Here is a 13,364-nt window from a genome sequence, read left to right as displayed (position 1 = left end):
TGATATAGTTAGTTATTATCCTATTGTGGGCAAGCAACATAATGGTGGCTAATCCAAAATCTAAAATAAATGACCTATGGAGTACTCTTGATATCTTGGTCGAATCCAATCCCTATCATATGTTACGATCATAAAATACTCAATATTAATTTATTTATATTGGTGAATGCTTGCATTCTTATCAAAATATTAGCTCATATCACTTATTGTTGTTCTTTTCAGAGCCACAGGATGCTCAATATTTGGTTGAGATATAAAATTTGCTAAAGATAAAAAGAATGTAGCATTACAGCTCCAGTACCGTTCGATATATGTGCATTGTAATTGGACTATCTTGCAATCTAAAACTAATGGACTGTTTTGTTCAATCAATGGACGTGGTGATTATATCGTTGACGTTCCACTCATTCAGCATAATTTTTCCTTGTGGAATGTGCGGCCATGCCACATGCTTCAAGCGGTTGATTTGGGGCGTAATACATTCACTATAAGATCAAGCATGCATGCAAAGAAGGCACATGTCTTAGCCTTTTAAGAGTAGTAGAAAATAGGACGAGAGGAAATTATTTATTACCAGCATTATTAGTAGAGTTATAGGAGCCCTGAAAAATAAGTGGCACTTATTATACCTGCATTATCTATGACCAGAATGTCTTTTGTATTCTGACTATTATTATACGATGGGTAGGGGAGGCATGGCCACAATCATACTCACCGTAGCATGTGACGCTTCCTCTTTAAACTGAGATAAAGTACATTAAAATAACATTGATCTAATTCAGCGAATTGTTTAGTCAGTGGCATTTTAATTTCCAAGTGCATGAGGATTCCGACGAAGCAATAAAAAATGTATAGTTCATGTTATCAAATATATATATCAATCGGTGTGTGTGTGTGAGAGAGAGAAGGAAACATGAGCAACAATCTGGATGAGAAGCAAGCGAAAAAGGTGAAAGATTAACGTTAGATTCGTACACAGTCATTAAAGTATCAACTAACTCCTGCAGTATTATACATAGAAAGTGAAAAGGATTGTAAAAAGATTCACAGTCTGGTTATTTTTCTATGGAAAGCAATTAACAGTGTCACCATAACAAGAATAAAAGAAGTTGCTGGTTCCATATTGGTTTGGGCTGGATGTCCCAAATCTCAATTTTGTTGAGCTAATGAACTAGATATGGGTGGCTACGTATAGATGAGAGAGGTCCAGTGCAGTCAAAGCCCTTTTTCCTACCTGACCTCAGTTTGATACTTTGACACAAGCCACCGGTGGCTGGTGAGCCGGCTTGCAAGCCATCCAGCCCACCCACTGGTCTTGGGAAATGCAGCAGGGGAGCATCCATCGTTTGTCCATTCTTCCTCTCATGTGCATCCCCATGTGGCTCACGGTAGAGCCCCAGCCTTCCAGATCTAAACGGTCGGCGAAGGCACGCGAGAATCATAACGTACCGACCGAGAAAGAAAGCACGGATTCTATCCAAAGAAGGACCACACCGCAGTTTCCTAGAACCACCACCCATCCCCGAGTGCACCAAAATATTAAATGATAGCTAAGGTCTGGAAAACGGTGCAGATTCCAATCGCAAACGGCCAACAACCAATAATAACCATCCCTTGATCCGTACTTCATGAAATGAAAACAAGTAATAAAAGTAACAATAATTTACAAAGCCACCAACAATAACCAACGCAGAAAACTCACCAGCATCAGGCTAAAATTCGAAGCAACAACCACAGGCTACCGCAAACATCGTAGACTAATATAATCCGAGGAAGTTTCTTTTCTCACCTATTTTTCTAAGAAAAAGATGTGAAAACTAGAGTACTCCTCTCTCTTTTTTTCTTTTTTTTTAATTCGGTTGTTATTTTTGCCTTAAAAGTAATTTCTAAGTTTGATTTCCAGCCCCACGGTTGAGCAGCTCCTTGTACCTCATGATGGAGTCGAGCCGCTGAAGCTGGAGCTGCTGCCGGAACCGGTTGATGAAGTCGTCGGCGCGGGCATCTACCTCCCTTCCTTCATCGTCCTCCTCCGCCGCCGCCGCCTCCCGCCGCGCGGTCCTCGCCCTCACCGTCGCCGGCAACGGGACCACCTCCGCCTCCTCGACCTCGAAGTGCGCGAACATCGACTTGTCGCTCGCCGACTTCTTCATCTTCGCGGCCAGCTTCACCGGCACCTCCCCCCCGGTCGGGCGCGAGTCCGACTGGCTTCGGCTGAACTCGTGGTGCTCCTCGCCTGCGGGATCGGCCTCCGGTGCGTGGATCGCCTCCACGGCCTCGGACTCGGCGGCGACGGCGGGATCCGGCGAGACATGGAGGGTTTCGAGTGGCTCGGACCGGGCGGCACTCTCGAGGGGGATGTTGCCGGAGCGGTAGCTGTGGAGGTTGAAGGAGCGGAGGCGGTCGAGGACGAGGGACGGAGAGCGGAAGAGCTTGCGGGGGTCGCCAGCACCGTCGGCGTCGCGGTGGATCACTTTGGACGTGACGGCGATGGTTCCGATGACGAGGTTGAGAAGCACGAAAAGGACGGTGGGGGTGAGCCAGCCGTGGACCAACGCCCAGATCGACGGTAATGCTTCCTCCAGCATTTTCGTAGTTTTTCTCCTTCTTTTTTTTTTTTTTTTTTTTGTTTCAAAGAAGAGTATTGGGCGTTGGGGGAAGAGAGGAAGTGAGGGGAGGAGAAGAAGATGGTGGGGTTTATATGTGTCGGGATAAGGAGGACACGTGGCACGAACATGTGAGGCACATGGAGGAAGAAGACAGAGGGTTAAAAGATATTTTTAAAGCGGTGGTGCGAGCATTAGTGCCCGGTCTTGTCAGTGAGACGTTCGATGCTTTCCTAATTACAATCACCTTCCGGTTGATAACTTCTCTTGCTTGTCTCTGCAGGACGGTCCACATCAGGAGGCCCGGGTGGACATATCAATTTGTTTTTACCGTGTGTGATACTGTGATATACCCACCTTTTTTTTCTGTTAATAAAAAACCAAAAAGGTTTTCACCCACCAAAAAAAAAAAAAAAGTGAAGGTGCACCGCTCAATTTGGTGCAGCTTTTAGATGATTCAGGAACCGGAGTGGTTGAGGATTCCAGGTGATCGGTCGGGTACTGTTGGGTTCGACATTTACTTTCCCTTTGTGTCCTGCCATTTCGGGCAGCCTATGTCCTCTCGATCATTATAATAATATTTATCTAATGAACTAATAATTGGATCAACATTTAGACTTTTTAATCATTTTGCCGATGGTCTCTTGCACGATCACCGGGAACTTGCTTTAACTCACGTCCCGCTGTGTCGGCAAATATTATTGATTAATAAAAAAATTTAAAGGATGTTACATTTCCCCATAGATGCATGGGAAAGAATTCTCTATATTCTTGTCACATTATTTTTTCTTACATTTGTTGATCCGGCAACAACTATTTTGTCATAAAATTGTTGTAGGTTGATATGATAGTTATAGTGATTGTAACTTGTCCAAGCTTGTATAATATTTTAAAAACAAATATGACAATTATAAATATAAAAATATTTAATGATAGCTGACTAAAAAAATAATGACATTATTCATGTGGACCACTATTTATTGTATAAAATTTATTTTTTATTAAAAAAAATTGATGTCAAAAATAATTATTTATTTAATATTTTTTTTAATGATAACAGTTATATCACATATATGAATTAAAATCTATAAATATAAAAAATATGATAAAGATGAGCTGTTAAAGATGCATTCTCATCTTCTCTCTACAATGTTGTAGCACTTCGAGAATGCAGGATCTTTCATCCTCTTCTTTATTATCTCAAATCAATTGGAGGTGGAAAGGTTGATGGTTTGGTTGTTCAAAACTCTTATGGTGCTTTGGATGGTATTCTCATTGATTGGAGTAGGAGATAAAATTTTGATATACAGCTTCCAGTATTTGATGGATATTCGGGGCATTGTTGGTTATCAAGTAAAATTAGAATCAATATGAATTAAAATGATTATATCTTTTAATATGTTTGATTCATAATTATAATTAGAATGGAATTTGAATACTAGAAGGGAATAATGATTGAATTTTATGGAATCAAGAATTTTCTATCCCCTTCGAAATCCAAAATGGAATAAATCTCCTACTTAACAAATGGCTAGAATAAACGGTGCATCTTGGACTCAAAAAATTTTTGATTTGATTGAATCAACCAGCTTAATAATAGGCTAGTCTAATCGTACACCAATATTACAACGAAAAAATATAAGAGAAAAAACTGAACAATACAAGCATTTATATTGGTTTGTAGTTGAACTAGTCTATTATTTGATTAGTGGATTTGATCTAACTAATAATTTTTTAAGTTTGAGCCTCTATTTATTTCTTTCCATCATTTTTTCTTTTAGGTATCTTATTTTTATGCCCCCTCCCCTCTCCTAAATAAATTTTCTACAATTTTATCTATACTTTATGATTTTTTTTGTGATAATGTTGCACAAATCTGACATGACCCAAATAAGATTGATTTTTATTTTATGGGGTTTTGTTAGATCAATATTTTACTTCTCATTCTATATATATTTTTTTTTTGAAAAACTCCTGTTCTCCTCCTTTAAAAATGGTTCAATTTCACTGTCATCCAAAATGATGGGTGCATTTTAAAAATATATATATAAATCATCAAAATATTTTAGAACCATTTCATTATTTGATCATAATAATTATATCAAAAAAATAATAATTTTGAAACTTTAAATTTTTACTGCTTTGACAATAGAAGGTATTTTATAAGTATATACTATAATTATTTATTTTTAAATTTTAGAGATACACCGTCCAAAGAACCTTTGCTGCCAGCAGAGATGTGTAATTATTTTCTACCAAAAAAAAAAAGGTATAATTACTTAGAGTAGCCCAAATCCAAATCTCGTGAGTTGATACATGCACTAATTCTATATCGCAGTTGATTTGCATAATGAAATCCCTTAATAACATCTCAATCGGAGTTAGGTGACATTAACGGCTGATGGAGTCAACTCGGTACATGACTCCTTTGCGGCTTTGCACCCACTCATGATGATAGGATTGCATCAGCATTCGCCACGTCAGCGAAGCTTAACGCCAGATCACGATTCCGGATCCGGAAATGGAGGTCGCTTTCCTGATGGCTGCTTCTTATCTCAATACCAACCGCGGATGGTAGCCACTGGTGGGATGAATTTTAAAATCCTCGGAAACCAGTGATGGGTGGCAGCGGTTGGTCCGAGTAATCCAATCAATTTTTTTTGTAATAATATTAACTATGGTTTAAAAGAGGACTTTTTTGTTTTATTGGTAAGTCAGAATATATTAATAAATCTTTTTTTTTTAAAAAAAAAAAGAGGACTTGATGGTTGATGTCTGTATGGTGACTTGCTGGAGAATCTGAGTTGAAACAAAGCTTTCATGGTGTCAATTTCTGACAATGGACAAGCTTTCATCTTTTCACCTCTAATCGAATCGGTAAATATATTTAAAATATACAAAATTACATCGCCCTATTCACCCGCAGATGCGGTAGCATCTTTTTTATTTTTATATAATTTTAAAATTTTGTGACAAAATATTCCTGATCTCTTGCTTATTAATTTGTGTAAGGTCTACTTAAATTTTACATGTAAAATGATAAAACTTATGCAAGCTTTTCGATATGGAATGTCCACTTTAAAATTTGCATAAATTTTTAATAATTATGAATTCATGGTTTGAAATTTACTATTATGCTCTTTTGATATTTTAAATTGTTCATTATCAAATTTACATAAATTTCGTTCAAACCTATACATTTTTTCTATCATACCAAATATTAGTTTTATATTAAATCATTCAATCATAAATGTTTATAAATTTTATTTATGCTTTAGTAACATCATAAAAAGGTGTGCAAGTTTGTTGCAACATGACATATTCTTCCTCTTGTTTACCTTTTCTTCGTGAGAGGGGATTGGATATTGGTAGTAAGTTAATCCACAAAAAAACTTTTGAGAATGAACTTTAAAAATATAATAATTCTCTCTTAAATATTTAAAAATATAAAATATAGAAAATATAGTGGATATGCTTAGATTAGAGGCATGCTACCCTCTATCTTAAGAATGAGATCATCTCTCTCTTACAAGCAATCAACAAAAATGCAACTGCACATTATATATGTATGCTTACATGCATGCACAACACGATTAACCACATGCACATGTATATGGTATTCAGCCCAAAAATTTATAAATATAATTAGGCTCTTATTGTTGGAGATAGTATCAATGCAAGTAGATCTGTGTCAACACATTCAACGTGGCAACAAATAAAAATCCAATAAAAGGTCTCAAATGCTTTGATATTTGAACTTTTTTCCGATCAAATCCATTAATTACAAACACCAAATATTTTTTTTTTAAAATCATCAAAAATTCAAAAAAAAATAAATACTTTAAATTAATATTATATTAGTCTCATTAAATATTGTAACATTAGTAGAGAAAATGATGAGTATAGGCAAAAAAAATAATAAAATAGGATAATTTGTTCAAGCGTGACGATCTATTAAACAAAAAAGTTAGGCAAGTACGAGTTGGGACCATAATAGACAAAGCCTTTAAGCCAAATTTTCATATTTGAATATCTATAATTTTCTAGCACTCTATATGTAAGTCTTAGACAAGTTTTACGTGAATTTATGAAGTATTGAATTCAGAATACAACTAAAATATTTTACTTTGACGATCTAGGATTATTTTTATCCCCAAAGTCTTAAAACTATTTTAAATATGTAAAAAGTAAAAAATAAAAGATATTAATAAGCAAAATTAAAATTAAATGTATTTGTCTTACAAAATCTTTTATATATCCAATGATAGAAATTCAAAAAAAATATCATATCTAGTTATAAATCGGTTTATGATGCAAGAATAACATTCATCAATTAATGATCATGACATTAAAATTAATAAAGCATTTTTAAAATTTACATTTCGCATTATGGTTGATCTCGGTGTAATGGCAAGTTGGCTTCATTGTTTCTCGGGTGCTAGGTATTTAAATCACAAAAACAACCACAGGGAGTTAAGGTCACCCATATATAATCTTTTCCAAACCTGCACTGGGGGGAATTAATCATTATTTATCAAATAATCTTGTTGCACGTGGGACTGGTACTGTGTATATCTAACCTCCATAAATCTCATAGAGACCAGAGCCTCGAGCATTTAACCACCGTCTGTTTTTGAACATAAAACATCTCCTATGAAAAGATTAATGCCAGCCACCTAAGCTATTTTGAGTTTGACAAAAATCACTTTACCAATGCCAACCATATTGGTAATATGTATTTTTTTTTTAATTTTCATTTTAAAAATAAATAATTACTGTTAAAAAAGGGATACTAAGCTTATAGCGGCTCAAGTAAATATAAGTTACAAGAGAAGAACTCCCGTCGTCCCTGATTTTGGGAATCAGACTTCGTGGTCAAGCGTACTAACTAAAATAAAGACGTCTGAATGGCGAGCCGGGAAACCCAACCAGGCCTCCTAAAGGAGAAGATTATTAGTATCTTCGCGCGAAAGAATGATTCACCTTCCTTCGCGCGAATCCGCCGTTGGATTATCCACTGGTTGCTTTCAAATTCGTTGGGGCGGATGTGACGGTTTGAGCGCTTTGAGAGATGCATGGGGGATGATCCAACGGTCGATGCGCGCGGAGGAAGGTAAATCTTTCTTTTGCGCGAAAGGTACAACCCGTGTCCGAATACAATACCTAGTAGCATCCGAATCTCGGGCGATCTATTCTCGCAGTTCAAGCATGACCTACGAATGCATCATGACCGTCTGATCAATATCAAACGATGAAGTGATGCTCTGTGCCAGTGTCCTTGTATAGCACGCGAGTACGTCTTTATTCCGCGCATTGTTTTAGTGGCAAATTAAAAGGCAGCAAATTGGGAGGGACAAAAGACGCCACAGTAGGTAGGCCGGAACCATCTCCGTCAGGTGAAGCGTTCTTTTCTCGGCCCTCTCCTTTTCTCCTTCCTCTCCCCTCTCCTATAGATCCATCCTTCTCTCCTTTCACTCCCCAAATCCTAAACCTAGATCCCGTTCCCAAGAGAAGGGGAAGAAGGAGTGGAGAGAGAATTCGCTAAGGGTGGGGAATGGCGGACAGAGTGTATCCTTCCTCCAAGCCCAACCTCCAAACTCCCCAGGCCGTCAACGGTGGGGGAAGGCCGCCGTCGTTCCCCACCACCAAGGCTCAGGCGTACGGGGCCAACCGCCCCGTCTACCGCCCCCAGCCAATGAAGCCCCGCCGCCGGAGCAGCCGGGGCTGCTGCTGCGCCTGCTGCCTCTGGCTTACCCTCATTCTCATCGCCCTCGTCCTCCTCGCCGCCATCGCCGGCGGCGTCTTCTACGTCCTCTACCGCCCCCGCCGCCCCGACTTCACCGTCTCCTCCATCCGCCTCGCCGCCCTAAACATCACCGCCTCCAACCAGCAGCTCGCCTCCCGCCTCGACCTCTCCGTGACCGCCCGCAACCCCAACAAGAAGCTCGTCTACATCTACGACCCTATCTCCATCGCCGTCTCCTCCGGCAGCGTCAACGTTGGCGACGGGTCGTTCCCGGCCTTCGTCCACGGCACCAAGAACACCACCATTCTCAAGACGACGGTGTCGACATCCGGCGAGAGCGTGGACGCGTCGGCGGCGGCGGATCTGAAGAAAAAGAGCAAGCTGCCGCTGGAGATCGATCTGGAGACGAAGGCCGGGATGAAGATCGGGGGATTCAAGACCAAGAAGATGAGGATCAAGGTTCACTGCGCGGCGGTCGACGTCGCCGTACCCAAGGGGAAGACCGCCGCCTCCCCGTCTACCCCTGACGCCCCGTGTAAGGTCAAGCTCAGGATCAAGATCTGGAAGTGGACTTTCTAGAAGAAATTTACTCCAAAAGGGAAAAACGTAGGAAAAACGCTTTCAAAAAATGGAGGGGAGAGGGAGTGCTCCTGGTGTTTAAATTTAGGGAAATTAGGGTTTAAAAAAAAAAAAAGGAGTATGATAGTTCTTTTTGTTCAGTTATAATTGGGATATTATTATATTTCTTGTATTCGGATTGACATGCTTTTTTCTTTCCTATATTTTTGTTCGTTGTGGGATTGTTGTAAGATTTCTTTAATAATAATGAATCAAAGAAAACTTTGATCTCTTTTGCCCTTTCATTCTTTTATACCGTAGAAGTTTCTAATTACTTGTTTTTTATTCGATTTCTAACTGCTAATTTTGTATGTCTACTTACAAAGTGTGGTGCGGGTGTCGGTATGCTGGGGAATGGCATTATGTTCAAATATTTGGGGTATTAATAAATGATGTGCTGTAGTTTCTTTGGCGGTCGTGACCGTCTGTTCTGTTTTCGTTCCAAAAAGCAAAAGAGACCGGAGAATACGAATCTAAATCTAGTATTGGCAAGAGAGGAAGTAATAAAGGCTTTGGGATGGGTCATGCACAGCTGGATGATTCCATATTTTCCGGGTCATGCACAGCTCGGTGACTCCATATTTTATGTTTGGAAAAGGATCGGTGGCCGTTAGTAGCGAGTCGGTGGACAGTGCGCAGCGCGGCATTATTCTCTGCGCTAGTGGCATGTGCGTATTATAATTGACGGCTTCGCTGGGAGAGGAGAGGAAAGGGCAAGATGGGTGGAGGCTGTTTGCCAAGTGCTCTGCTTCGATGGGAGATTGGAAGCCAAAACCACGCTCGTCTGTGTCTGGGACCTTGCCGCTCACCAGGTGTTCGGCGTGGTTTAGATCCGGCTCCCATAACACGATAAAATGTCACGCGAAGAAAGCTATAGTTAGTGGGTACGGGCTTTACCGGAGGTAAAAAAAAATTAGAGTGCTTTGAGATCTATTACAAAATACCATCCAAGGGTTGATGTCGTGGAAGAAAATTGATTATTCTTTTATGGAAAATACACAATCCCAACCCATAGTTGCTTGACACATTAGCAAACGTGAAACATCTTTTGCAATTTGCATCGGGATACGTGGCACCCATGCTCATCCCACCAGCCCTTTTATATCGATCTTTTCTTCCAAGTCCGTGGAGTTTTGAGATTGATTAGTTAATTAGCAGACAAGATACAAAGAAAACAATCATATAGTAAGACTCTAAAGCCCGTGATAGAACGCTGAAATCTCTGACCATTTATTTAAGCTGAACGTACATTACTTTTTTATACTTCCCGAGCTTAAGTTAAGCAGGCACTTAACCAAAAGAACGCGTTCACACGCTTAAAAACAATAATAGAAATATAATAAGTGGAACTCAATTCTATGGTACTTACCTCCACTTGCACAAAAATGATGTTATTTTCTAGATCTAGGATTTGGTGAATATGACATGAACTTTGCACTGTCGAGAAGACGCAACTACAATTTATCAGCAACCAAGTTGACTTGCTAGTTACATCAGATTACTTTTGACTCCAAAGGAATTAGCTGTATTAGTTTCTAGGAGACTTGGAAACTCATGGGATCTCTTAAGGTTGCTTGCAGCAATGGAAGCTTAAAACTAAAGGAAACAACAAGGTGAAAAAAAAAATTAAAAAAAGGAAGAAAAAAGAAGGAGAGGCGCTATATATGATAAACATTAAAACAACATATGATTTTTTTTTTTTTTTGATAAAGAAGACGACATATGATCGAGACACATAAGAAGAGTTTTGTTTAAGAATAGTTTTATTTATATTAGTCTGATGAAGACATTCTCCTATCCATTCCTCTGGTAAAATTCTCCGGCTAAATCATGCCTCAAGTTTAAAATGGCAGCCACTAAAATCAAACTGTGCTAAAAGTGGAACAATATTGCCCTTACCCAATGCTTACAATGGAACCAAATTGATAAGCAATCCTTGTGTAACAAAGTAACCACGGATATGAAATTACACAGCTAGCACGAAATTAATCTGATCGTGCAATTGTCAGGCTCAAGAACGATAGAATTATAATGTGGTGGGAGTTGAAAGGAAGCGATACTAGAGTTGCTGATCAGATTAGGCACGATAAAAAAGGGGGAAACGGGGAAGAAAAAGATGAAATCTCTGTATATTGAACTATTTTACCACAATATATACATCAATATACATAGTCCATGTGAGGAGTTGTGTTTAATTCCATATGCACTGGATAGATGTTACATACTTACATAGGATCAAGAAACCTAAATATATGCTTTTTCTCCTCTCTTTTTTAAGGAATAGTGATGCAGCATTTGCATCCTATGCATTGGCATTCAGGAAGTTTGAGCATGGAAAGTTCCATGTATGCAAACCTGCTTCCCCTTCTACCGTTGCTATTTAAATTCAGGTTGCTTTGAGATTACTCAATTGTCAAGCAAAGTTAGGAAAAAGTAAATTAAAAGGTAAAGTTGAATCGACTAATGGGCTCTTTAAACTTCCACTAAAGCCAGTTTGCACTTTCCAGTCATTGAATAGCAAAGTATCATCACACCATTTCAACTTTGATATGGACTTTAAAAGCGTAGAGACAATAGACCTACTCTTGATAGCCCAAGCACTCGATAAATCTACTCCTGTCGCAGTAATGCCAACAATCGACCAATGATTGCATGGCTGCATTCATGCATCATTGATTCTTAACCATGTATCATGGACATTCCGCTGACGAGACATGAGGTTGCTATGTTTATAGTCCAAAAAGTATCTGAACTCATCTGTAAAATATTTAATTTATCAAAGTTCCCCCATTCTCCTGAAAACGACCTTAAATTTTTTTAAGGTGTAATCAGATCCAACTTGAGTTAAAAGTCAAAAACACGACCTTCAGTTGAGTTGGGCGTGGGATCGACTACTTAAAAATTGAACTTAAACCTAATTGGAACAGAAAAGATCCACATTAAGCATATAAAAATCATGTTAAAAATCTAGACCATATCCTTTAATCTAGACCTGGCCCATGACAACTTAAAAGAGGAAATCCACCTTCCCCTGACCAAGTAATATGTGGATTTGGGTCTAGATCTAATTTATACTCGGAGCCAATTCAGGTGGAACCTCAACATTACCCGACCCACTTGCAGCTCTACCCCTAAAGAGCCACCTGGATCAGCTCATGGTTAATGAAGAAACATAGATCTATGGACCGATGAGGTTTAAGCTAGATCAGCCCGAGGAGCAAATCCAAAAAACTTCGAGCCGGCCAATGTGGCTGGCCCAATGTTGTAAACTTCAAGCCGGAGTATGTTTGGGCTCGACGCAAACATATTATGTTAGAACAACAGATGCGATAACTATTGTGGTTTGATATCACATTTGTTATGATCATTATTCTGCTTGAGTATTTTTAGTATCTGCTCAGCATTTTCATTTTAACCGGTTGTGGTTTGAAGGAGATCCTAGCATCATGATCAATTGGATTTAATTGCACTGATTTGTGAGTTGAACTAATCTTCTGCTCATGCCATACATCATAGGAAATTGATTATCATGTTATCATCTGTTTGTCCTAAGGTTTTGGAAGGAAAGATACCAAAAAAACATGCAAAAAATTGTTGTCTTTTCTTTTCTGCATGGCATGTAGAAAATTTATCTACCATGTTATAATAATAATTTCTATTCAAAAGCACAGACAATGAACCTGGTAATCATAGGAAATTGATTATCATGTTATACTCTGTTTGTCCCAAGGTTTTGGAAGGAAAGATACCAAAAAAACATGCAAAAACTTGTTGTCTTTTCTTTTCTGCATGGCATGTAGAAAATTGATCTATCATGTTATGATAATAATTTCTATGCAAATGCACAGACCATGAACCTGGTATATTTGTCCCTAGTATTTTTCAGATACATGATCTATTTGGACCAAATAGAATCATTATGTTGCCGACTAGTAAAATCTTAATCTGTATGTGAGATGCCTACCAGTCCATTTGCAGGTGGTAGACCCTTTTCAGTGGCTGAAGCTTGGTGAATGGGGGCTTTGGGGAAGGTGCTGAAATGGAGTCCAATAAAGTCTTTGTTTTTTTTTTTTGTCAAATTTTAATTTCGATGGTTTTGGTCTCTACTCATGGCAAGCTAATGTTTTTGGGTTGCAGCTTAGATTGTTGCTTACTCTTTATCCTAAAAGATTTTATTTTATTATGTGCCAGCTAACATGTATACCTAATTTAAAAAATAGGCAAAATGGCAGAGCTTGTTATATGGCCAAAATGACTAGAATTATGTTGTAACGCATGCTAAGACAACCTCAACATCATGCATTTCAATTTTATGTCATTTCTTCTCCTAACAACAAGTAAGGATGCCGATATATTTTTTAAATATGCATCATATATTTGGTCTCTATGCTTCATAG

General features: G+C 38.6%; 2 protein-coding genes across 2 annotated transcripts; one reads left to right on the top strand and one right to left on the bottom strand.

Moving 5' to 3' along the window:
• Positions 1-1,599: 1,599 nt before the first annotated feature.
• LOC105047980 (pathogen-associated molecular patterns-induced protein A70) lies at positions 1,600-2,664 on the bottom strand. Its single transcript, XM_010927145.4, has one exon. It carries the CDS (start codon positions 2,583-2,585, stop codon positions 1,887-1,889), a length of 699 nt encoding a protein of 232 aa, XP_010925447.2. The 5' UTR covers positions 2,586-2,664; the 3' UTR covers positions 1,600-1,886.
• Positions 2,665-7,947: 5,283 nt separating this feature from the next.
• On the top strand, positions 7,948-9,198 carry LOC105047981 (NDR1/HIN1-like protein 13). The gene has a single exon (XM_010927146.4). It carries the CDS (start codon positions 8,158-8,160, stop codon positions 8,926-8,928), a length of 771 nt encoding a protein of 256 aa, XP_010925448.1. The 5' UTR covers positions 7,948-8,157; the 3' UTR covers positions 8,929-9,198.
• The last annotated feature ends 4,166 nt before the right edge of the window (positions 9,199-13,364 follow it).

The sequence above is a fragment of the Elaeis guineensis genome, chromosome 7 (genome assembly GCF_000442705.2).
Source record: "Elaeis guineensis isolate ETL-2024a chromosome 7, EG11, whole genome shotgun sequence".
Classification (NCBI taxonomy): domain Eukaryota; kingdom Viridiplantae; phylum Streptophyta; class Magnoliopsida; order Arecales; family Arecaceae; genus Elaeis; species Elaeis guineensis.
This window is presented reverse-complemented; position numbering and strand designations above follow the sequence as displayed.